Here is an 11,427-nt window from a genome sequence, read left to right as displayed (position 1 = left end):
ATACCAGGGAAATGTTATTGATCCTAGAGTTTACTGACCAGAAACATGAAGTTTAATAGGTAGAATATAGCATAAACTAGGTAAAATAATTTTGGTTTTTATCTTTTTGAGTGGATTATCCTAATGCAGAAACAGTTGAAGACTGATACAATTACATAAACGTGACCATTTTGATAATTTTTATACATACCGATCCTCCATCAAGATTTATGAAAACTGTTGAAATGTAAAACAACCAGCTTTTCCCATCCACAAATACAAAGCAACTTTTATTGTCGTAAAAAGAAGAAACTCAAAAGTGATCTTCAAGTCAGCATGTAAATACTTGGTCTGATTCGTCTGAGTAAATTTTGATTATATTTACCACTGGAAAAATTGTAACAGAATTTTATATTAAAGTGCATAAGTCAATCTGACAAAATTGTGTTCTATTTATTCAAGTAAATTACTTTCTTCCGAAAAAATAAGATGTTTTTCTTGTTTTATCTCAATATTTTTTATAATTTATTTTAAGCTACTACTATATTAGTTTTTAATATACAAAACAGGTTTACTTTTTTGTAATAATAAAATGGAAAACTGCCTGTATTCTCTGTCACACAAACAAAACATTAATTGCACTTTGTTACGGATGAATTATCTTAACATCGTGTATGTATATATATAAGGCACCAAATCTTTCTGAAGGCAAAACAAGACACTGCAAGACCCAACAATGCACTCCAATAAGGTAAGCAGGCAATAGAGATTAATGTCGTACGGTGAATGTGATAGACGTTACTTTAGTAATATTATTTCATATATTTCATACGTGTATAGAATGAACACAAAATACTTTGTGAAGTTTGAATTGAACAAAATAAAAGAGCGAATATTTTAGTCAAACACTATGAAATCTCAATTTTAATAAAATGTCATCAAATTACAACACTATTCGAACAAGAATATTTTGCATGACTGAAAAGTATATTCAAGTAATAAATATCATTAAATTAAATAAGGTATCGTATTTTTGTGTGTTCCACCACCAGGTTTTTACAGTCTTTTCCCTCAGTCTTCTGCTTCTGGCAGTTTTTGCTGAAGACAAACCAAATGCTGACAAAGCTGATGATCTAAAAGCTGAAGCTACAGGATATGGTGGAGGTGGATATGGCGGAGGTGGCTATGGCGGAGGTGGATATGGTGGAGGTGGATTCGGAGGTGGATATGGTGGAGGATATGGTGGTGGAGGAGGGGTCCTTCTTGCTATCCCTATTAGCGTGGCTAGCGTTGGAGTAGGAGGAGGATTTGGTGGTTTTGGTGGAAGGGGTGGATTTGGAGGTTTTGGAGGACGGGGAGGATACGGTGGTGGAGGTGGCAAATGGTGGTGGTAGAGGTGAGATAGAAAACTTCTACAAAACTTTCACGTTGATCTATGTTAGAATATTAGACAATAAAAATTTCTTATTGCTATTATTATATCAACATACATCAAAGTTTCTGTTGGTGTGTTATTTTCTGTTGTATTTTAAAATTTATGGTTGTATTTTCTGCAGGATTTATGTGACTGAAGCGGTACTGGTGAAGAATTGTGAACTTCCTACATGAAGAATTTATTAACTTGACGAAGAGTCTGATACGAAACACGGATGAACTTGTTCTGAACTTGTCTATTTAATAAATATATATTTTAGAGTGTACAGAGTTTTATAGATATAAATAAAACTGAGTTGTGAATTTAATATTCCCTGTTTTCAATTTATAAGAAAATACTAAACTAATCTCACTATACACTGAAGATGATAGTAAGAAATTCACTTATTTAACAAAATTACACAGTTTTGACCAAAATGAAGTTTCAACAATCTGTGCTCCTGCTTTAAATTTCTCTTAATACATTTCTATGAAGCCAGTTATTTGCATTCAAAAATAACAATGTAAATATGAATATACATTTAAACATGAATTACATACCACACGACATAACTGGCATATTGAAACCTGTTCAATATTTATCATTAACTATTTATTTAAGTGACTTACAAATTACACGTACGAGAAAGACGAAAAATGATCGACTTCACCAATAGTTAAATAACTGTATTAAAACCCCTTAAAATATTCGCGGCCATTTTACTGTGGTTGTTACTGATTTTAGCACTAACGGAACGATCCTAGAGTGCATATTGAAATAAGTTAATATACGAAACAGATGCTGTTAATATCTCTGGTGGTAACTAAAATTTAATATTTATTTTGCATTTAGCTCAAAGCTACACGAGGGCTTTCTGCTCTAGCCGTACCTAATTTAACAGTGAAAGACTAGAGAGAAGACAGCTAATCCTCACTGTCCAACTATAATTCCTGGATCTCTTTTACCAACAAGTAGTGGGACTGATAGTCACAATATAAATCCCATGTTTGGTATAACGGCGATTCGAATCCCCGAGCTGAAGATTGCAAGTCGAGCGCTTTAACAACCAGGCCTGTAAAGTTCATCCCAATAAGTAGACTAAAAAAGCTTTTAAACAACACAGAGTTCTAATGAATCAAGAATTTAAGAAATCATGTTTGATTAGTTGTGCTTATGTACGTTTGTCTCTAGTGCACTAAACATGTACGTTTGTCCCTTGTACACTAAACATGTACGTTTAACCCCTGGTGCACTAAACATATCTTTCTGAAAATAACCCGAAACAACAGACGTTTAAAAACACGTATTATACATGTTGAAACACTTATGAAATCAGAAACTAAATGTTTTGTCCTTCACAAGTGAGAAATATTTTTTTGTGAAAGTTATATTCTGATAAATACGTAAATATTTCTAATTATATCAAGTCAATATTGGTGACAACTTTAAAAGTTGGCAAAACATTCAAGAGACCTTCCAACTACGAGGAATCTCAATAAACGAATTCAGATCTATAGACGCTAATTAAGCGCTCTGTCAAATTTTGTTCAAAAGAATTTTTGAAGTGAATATTCGTGTTTATAGTTTGTTTTTTCTTTCGAAACACAGCAGCTGAAGTGGTTTTAGACTGTACAGTAAACAATGTTAAAATATATTAATGTAAAACGAACCCAAGTAAAATTGATAAATCACCAAATGACGACCCATACAATGGTTGCTGTGGTTAGAAATAATACCTGTAATCCTTTAATATTAAATTTTCTTTTGATACGTTTTTCATTGAGATCCATATTATAATTAGTTACTGGTCCCATAATAACTCCTGATAGCCCAGGAGGCTGTTTTTTATATTTTGTTTTGTCGTGCAAAGCTACGGAATGGGCTATCTGCACCTCTTCCACCTTGGGGAATCGAGCCCCGGATTTTGGCATTGTAAATCCATAAGCTTACCCCTTACCCGCACGAGGAAGGGTTAATAAAAAATTAAAATGCATTTAAAGCTTAACAGGTAATTAAAATATATTCAAAAGACAGCGTATTTGAACTGATTCGAGGAGAAAATTATTAAGTTCAGATTATATTTATTTGTAGCAAGAACTAAAAATAGTCGTATTTTTATATTTATTAAAAGTCTATATATATACTAAAACTGTCCCTGTGATCTATAAAATAGAGTTCTACTGGTAAGTAAAACATGCCAGTATATTATAGACACCAAATTCACATCCACAATGAATTAAAAACCGTTATATATCTTAATTCAGCACAGTTAATTCAATGATAAAGAATATTTAATTAGAGGAAGTGACGTGTTATGTGAAACTTAAAACTTGTTTATTGTCGGATATATAGAGTATAAAGTTTATGGTTACAACGTTTCACCAGTTTAACCTGGTATCGTTGGATACAACAACCTGGTGAAACGTTGTAACCATAATTATAATACTCTATATATCCGGCAACAAACAAGTTTTAATTGATAAACAATTATATCTAATGTGCAAAAAGAACAACCCCGGATTTGTTTGTGTAGAATAAAATAAGCAGCATTACAACTTTATATGGAATCAGTAAGAAATCATTTTCTACAGTTCGTTGATTAATTGCGTAATTAGCAACAATCGGAGTAAAATTTAATTGTCAATTTATTGTTAAACACAAAGTGTGGAAAGGGGAAAATAGATTTATTTCGAATTATAGTTTGAAGTGTATAATAATCTTTAATGTTCAGCCAAGCGTTCCTCGTGGGGATCATTCTTTTTTTACCCTCATAATGTGCTAGAGCTAATTATTTTACAGTGAGGGTGTACGATGTGCTTGACAATTTTTTAATTAAAACCACCAAAACAGAACAAGTCACAATTCTTTAATTTCTGTAGTGCATATTGGTGTTTAGAAGATATATGATTATTAAAAATATACGACCTTATAACATCAAGCTCTCACTTCCTGAAAAAGCTGTAAAGCGAAACGTTGAGGGTTTAATAAAATCAAAACAACTGTGATGATTTATTCCCCAGCCATGCTGCACGATAACGTGAACTTATCGAAATGTGATGTAGTTTTTCAAACGTCGAGTGTTTACTCATCATATTTAGAACCAAAATCTGCAGCGTATTTAATATCAAATACATCTAGTGCAGAAGGACCTTAGCAAGAAGAAGTAAAAATACACTAGGTAAATACGTAAATGATACCTTGATATTCCTACTAAATTAAAAAACAACAACAGTAGAACCATTTTAAATTTTAAAGACAACACTTAAATTTATTTACTGTTTCTTTTTAAGAGATGACAATTATTCCAAAGGTAAGTTAGGATTCTTTCAAATTCAGATGGATCTTGTTCGGTATATTTTACTCCAATAGAAATATTTTCAAAATTTGTGACTACTTTGCTGTCTTGTAAACAAGTAAATTAAACAGACGACTCTTACACTGACTTACAAGTTCCACAATATTCAGTAAAAAGGGTTTGAGAATGTATTAGAGTCTAAGACCCCCCAGTGGTACAGTGGTACGTCTGCGCTAGACATTACAACGCTAGAAACCGGATTTCTATACCCGTGGTGGGCAGAGCTCAGATAGCCCATTGTGTACCTTTGTATTTCACTTCAAAGAAACAAAGGATGCTAAGATTATTAACAATGAAATAACATAAAAGTTTCAACACATTCCTGGTACTAATCACTTTACAGAGAAAGGCTGGGATTTTTAGCATCAATTAATGTACACTTAATCATGAATAGCAAGCCCCCCAGTAGCACAGTGGTATGTCGGCGGACTTACAACGCTAGAAACCGGGTTTCGATACCCGTGGTGGGCAGAGCACAGATAGCCCTTTGTGTAGCTTTGTGCTTAATAACAAACAACAAGCAATAACAACTATATAGAAAAGAGGAGATATTTTTGGTATTATATATCTATATAAGTAATCCCAAATAAAGAAAGTTATAAATAAAACATTCCTAAGTACTTAATCCCATATAAAGAAAGGTTTAACAGCACATTACTGTGTACTTAACCCCAGACAGAAAAGGGCGGCTATTTTTAGAAGCACATGGCTAAGTCTTCTGCTTCTGGCAGCTTTTGCTGAAGACAAACCAAATGCAGACAAAGCTGATGAACTAAAAGCTGAAGCTACAGGATATGGTGGAGGTGGATATGGCGGAGGCTGCTATGGAGGAGGTGGATATGGTGGAGGCGGCTATGGTAGAGGTAAATTCGTACGTGCATATGGTGGTGGAGGAGGGGTCCTTCTTACCATCCCTATTAGCGTGGCTAGCGTTGGAGTAGGAGGAGGATTTGGTGGTTTTGGTGGAAGGGGTGGATTTGGAGGTTTTGGAGGACGGGGAGGATACGGTGGTGGAGGTGGCAAATGGTGGTGGTAGAGGTGAGATAGAAAACTTCTACAGAACTTTCACGCTGATCTGTGTTAGAATTTTAGACAAGAAACATTTATTGTTATTATTGTTATATCAACATACATCAAAGTTTTTGTTGGTGTGTTATGTTCTGTTGTATTTTAAAATTTATGGTTGTATTTTCTGCAGGATTTATGAGACTGAAGCGGTATTGATGAAGAATTGGGAACTTCCTACATGAAGAATTTATTAACTTGACGAAGAGTCTGATACGAAACATGGACGATCATGTTGTGAACTTGTCTATTTAATAAATATATATTTTAGAGTGTACAATGTATTGTAAATATAAATATAATTGAGTTATGTATTGACTTTTCCCTTGTGTCTATTTATGAGAAAATACTAAACGAATTTCACTGTAGCTTGAAGATGCTAGTAAAGACCTAACGTCGTTTTTTAACAAAACTATACCTTTTTGATCTAAGTTAGTTTGTTGCAAACTACATTATTTATTTCTTACTAATCTATGTATTCTAGCTTTAGAACAAAACGATAAGTTTCTCATGGGAGTTTTTATAAAGTAGTTTATTTGTGTTCATAACCAACGATATTAATATTGATATACATTTTAAGATGATTACATACCTACCTGTTCAATACTTATTAATTATTTATCTAAGTGACGTACTTGTAGGAGAAAGATTATATAAATGACTGACTCACACCAATAATATAATAACAGTATTACCCCTTCTCTCCCGTCCCCCATTTAAAATATCTGCGGCCATTTTGCCGCGGTTGTTTATGTTTTTAACACTCGTTGAAGGCTTGTAAACTGAAGCGTTTGTTTTAGAGCAAAGCTATCCATTAAGCTACAAACGCTCTGTAGCGGGGGGGGGGGGGAGGAAGTGCAGTGCAAAATATGTTTATGTACAGGAAACGTGCATTAAGCGATGCGAGTGGAAAATAAGAGTGAATAGTTTCAATGTTTTTGAATAGTTTAGTTTTAGAAATCAAACAATGAAAAGAATAGCAAGAAAATTATTCCGATTTTCTGGATCAAAGAAACTAGTTTATGTTTCATACTAAGTTCTTTCATATAAGCAGACTAAATAGGTTTATATACAGCAGATAACTTTGTAGACTCGAGTTTAAAAGGGCAAATGAAAAAAAAAGTGTCAAAACGAATTATGAAGTACTAAAACTTAATCTGCTAAACAATGAAATATTCCAGAGGGAAAATGTTAGGACTCAGTGGCTCACATGATAAATTATTAGTTCTGTTAAAGATATGGATTTATTTAATTGTCTTAATTGTGGAAACTAATTAAAAATTAATCCCTTAATATATGTACTGCCTCAGATGTACCTCATCAGCTCATTGGAGAAGTTGAGGGCTTATAACACTGTAATGTTGGGTTCGATCTCTGTCATGGGTACACTATATATTTTGCAGCTTTCTGCTGATGTAGGTAAAACACGTGATGGACTGCATTAATCTGTTTATGTTAATACAGTCCATCACCTGTTTATGGCAAGGCTATCTCTTACTGTCTCTAATTTTGAACTCCAGACCAGAGGAATGTCAACCAGCTAGAATCACCCACCGCCAATTATTTGGCTTCTCTTTTACTCATAAACAGTTGGTTTTATATTTACATATTATCGCCTCCACGGCCAAAAGAGCGAGCTTGTTCGGCTACAGGTTTCGATCCCGCGACCCTCGGCTTGCGAGTCGAGCGTCTTAGCAACCAGGCTTTTCAATCATACCCTAAACCCGACATTACATTGAATACCTTCACTTAATCGTAGTCATGTTTTGTTTCCCATTTAATTCCCATATATTTTAAATGGATATCGACACATTTATTCTCACTATTTCTACATAATACCCTTTGTTAATGCGTGTGCTCTCTTTTGTTATCTGATATCTAGATCCTTATTGTCCAAAATTAATTTTCATTGAATTTTAAAAAAGCATACAATATTTTTTTACCACAACTGAAACGACTTTTTGCTGTTATTAAAACTGTGTTGCTTAGAAACCTATGCTGTAAGAAAGAATAAACACCGATTTTCTATTACTGTTGTTTTCTTTTTATTTTCTGACTGTTCGTTTTGTTTTGAATTTCGCGCAAAGCTACACGAGGGCTATCTGCGCAAGCCGTCCCTAATTTAGCAGTTTAAGACTAGACGGAAGGCAGCTAGTCATCACCACCCACCGCCAACTCTTGGGCTACTCTTTTACCAACGAATAGTGGGATTGACCGTCACATTATAACGCCCCCACGGCTAAAAGGGCGAGCATATTTGGTGGGACGGGGATTCGAACCCGCGACCCGCAGATTGCGAGTCGAGCGTCCTAACCACCTGGCCATGCCGGGCCTACAGCATTTAGACAACTACTGTCTCTGTTCTATCCAAGCAGGTTGGTTTTTGGTTTTTCCTGGCAGTTATTTAGATTTAAAAATAATTATTTCCGAAGGAAATAATTATTAATCTGGTGTGCTCGAAGATTAAGCAATCCTCCTTCACCCGATCCCAGCAGGCTTGAAGGGTTCTGGTATTGAGCGAAAGATCGCGTCGGAATTGGATTTAACAAATGCAGTGTGAATGACATAACATTTATTTTTACTTTCACTCACAGGTTCTTAGAAACGAGAAATAAAACTTCTTTTGTTATAATTCCGTTAAACCTACTTTTTACCAGGTGTTATCAGTAGAGACATTTTTATTTGCTTCGTTAATTCTACTTTTTATTAAGTGTTATCAGTAGAAGCCTGCTTTTTTAATTTTCGATTGAAAGATATTTCGTTACTTCTATCATCCAGTCTCTTCTTTTTGAACTGGCCAGTCTCAAATAAACGGACCTTTAGTAAGTTGTTTTTTTAGTAAAAGACGAATACCTTACTCAAGTATGTAGATATGAAAGGCTCAAGGGGAGACTATTACTACTGTTTAAAAAACGCCAAAAACCTACTGTCACTAAAAGTCCACAAAAAAACAACAACAATAAACCTACGTCCAGTTATGTATAACCCTTTAAACTATACGTGGGCCCGGCATGGCCAGGTGGTTATGGCGCTTGACTCGCAATCTGTTCGAATCCTGTCACACCAAACATGCTCGCCCTTTGATTAAGGTGTTTATCAGTGAAAATTGGGGGCATATCATCTGCTGATGGTGTCCCCATAAACAAACATAATATATATATATATACATGACACACACTGGCTTTTATATATAGGTTAGGTTTAATTAAAATATACGTTTAATCAAAACATACGTGACACACACTGGCTTTCATATAGGTTAGGTTTAATTAAAATACATAGGTAAAATTGACAAGCTACACTAATTTTACATATAAGATTTTTAATTGTTATTGTTGCTCATTATTTCAAAACAGTTAACTCTTTCACGTTCCTGATACAAAGATATATGTTGTGTTTATATTGATTAGATTACATCTAATCTGTGGCGAAAAGTGATATAATTACATCGCTTTCCGTCTCTCTGAGTTAATCAGATCATGTTAAGATTCACAAATCACATTGACAGTAAAAGGATCACTATACGTTGTGTTTATATTGATTAGATTACATCTAATCTGTGGCGAAAAGTGATATAATTACATCGTTTTCCGTCTCTCTGAGTTAATCAGATCATGTTAAGATTCACAGATCACATTGACAGTAAAAGGATCACTATACGTTGTGTTTATATTGATTAGATTACATCTAATCTGTGGCGAAAAGTGATATAATTACATCGTTTTCCGTCTCTCTGAGTTAATCAGATCATGTTAAGATTCACAGATCACATTGACAGTAAAAGGATCACGTTTGATCCAAGGAGTTATATATAAATATGGAGTTGGATGGACACTATTAGGACTGTTCTCTGATTCTCAAAGGTGTATTTAGCAAATTCGTGTTTTGACTCTTAGAGTTCTACCCTCAGTTTAAAGATTGTTGCCTGGAGGATATTAGTGTAAACATATTCATATCATTTGCCCGTCAGTTCGTTATAAGAAGTAAGTTCACACCATACTTAGTTTTAAAATATTCACAACCACACATGTTCTACAGAACGGTACAAACCCAATATAATAACTGTATGATCTAGCGGACACACAGAACACTTCTCGTAAAGGAAAAATCTCGTTAAAGTTTCAATGTTTTCCTCAAAAGTTTCTTCGGGAGCAATATAAAGCATACAATGGTTACTGATGTTCAAGAATATGAATTTATTCAGTACGTACTCTATATGATTAGCCCTAACAATCAGGAAACTTTTCTTGATTAATGTAAGTATGTGAACAATGTTTCAGTAAAACAGATACAGAATCGAACAGGTTTGTGACGAAACTTAAACCATCCTAACTTTTTTACCCTCCCCTCTTCGTTACCTATTTCTCTATATTATTTTATTTTTGCTATGAACGGCTTATTAACTACCTATTGTTATTATCAGGTTTCAGGCTATTCTACACCTCTAGACAATCTTGTAATTGTTTCAAAAATCATCTTTTTTAATTTTTGTTCTCCGTTTTCTGTCTCTTTATATATATATATTTTTTTTTAAATTAAGGTGGCATGTTATACAGATAAATAATATCATATATCTATTTGTGTCGAATAATACTGTACTGGCAGTACCAAGCAACAAAATCAACCAGTTCATTCGAGCCTCAGAATATGCGTCAGTTTATATTAGACCAATAATAAGTTTCGAATAAATCTGTTCACTAATGTTAATAACGTTTCATCCACTTTACGACTATACTGTCTCCTGGTTTTATATTGTTACTATACTCCAGGCAATATTACTAAATAACTTATTGAAAGGGGAATGGCATAATGATATTAACTTAGGAATGTAGTTGACATTTTTGTTATTTGCAGGGTAAAAGTTTATAACAAGAAGACTCACGTTAAAAAAGAAATGAAATGAAACTTTTGTTTTTATGGATAGAGTTGACTTCCTCATCTTTTGTATAAATACAGTTTCAAGAAGGTTCCTGAACAGACACTTGCTTCTGAATCCACAGAGACAGCATCCTGCAACAATGATTTCACAGAAGGTAAGATATGTTAATCAAATATAGACACATTTATTCAGCTTCTTATCTCTACAAACGAATATCTTCGTTGTTACAGAAATAGTAATAATCTTATTAAAAATACCAGTTTTAAACTGTACGTAATATTAATCAAACCTTTAATGTAATTAGCTGGAGTAATGACAAACAAAATATCTTATAAAAGATATAAAACGTTTATTCTAAGCTTTCTTTTAAAATGTTGCAATAATTCAATCATTGAATTTGAATTTTATTCAACCAATATAACTTAAATAATAGGTTACAGTAAAAATATATGTATGAATATACAGATTCATAACAATTAATTCTAAAGATGTAGCATATCGATACCTGTGCTCTTTGCCTCTAGGTGTTCGCTCTATTTTCTCTCAGTCTTCTGGTATTGACAGTTTGGGCTGATGAAAGTAATCAGGCTGTAGAGACCGAAGATCTAAAAGCCGAAGCTACAGGCCATATTGGATATGGAGGTGGTGGTGGAGGAATTGGTTTTGGAGGATATGGAGGCGGTGGTGGTGGAGGAATCGGTTTCGGCGGTTTTGGGGGTGGTGGAGGAATCGGTT

General features: G+C 33.9%; 1 protein-coding gene across 1 annotated transcript in view; it reads left to right on the top strand.

Annotated features, from left to right (window-relative positions):
- Positions 1–715: 715 nt before the first annotated feature.
- Positions 716–11,427, top strand: part of LOC106468320 (glycine-rich cell wall structural protein-like) — a 19,794-nt gene continuing 9,082 nt past the window's right edge. The window contains exons 1-5 of the mRNA XM_022396660.1: positions 716–730; positions 1,032–1,356; positions 5,480–5,605; positions 5,741–5,764; positions 11,317–11,424. Of these exons, the coding sequence (XP_022252368.1) occupies positions 716–730; positions 1,032–1,356; positions 5,480–5,605; positions 5,741–5,764; positions 11,317–11,424 (598 nt within the window). The remainder of the gene's footprint in view (positions 731–1,031; positions 1,357–5,479; positions 5,606–5,740; positions 5,765–11,316; positions 11,425–11,427) is intronic.

Source organism: Limulus polyphemus, unplaced genomic scaffold (genome assembly GCF_000517525.1).
Source record: "Limulus polyphemus unplaced genomic scaffold, Limulus_polyphemus-2.1.2 Scaffold2963, whole genome shotgun sequence".
Lineage (NCBI taxonomy): Eukaryota > Metazoa > Arthropoda > Merostomata > Xiphosura > Limulidae > Limulus > Limulus polyphemus.
The sequence above is the reverse complement of the archived record's forward strand: the minus strand, read 5'-3'. Positions and strand labels throughout refer to the sequence as shown.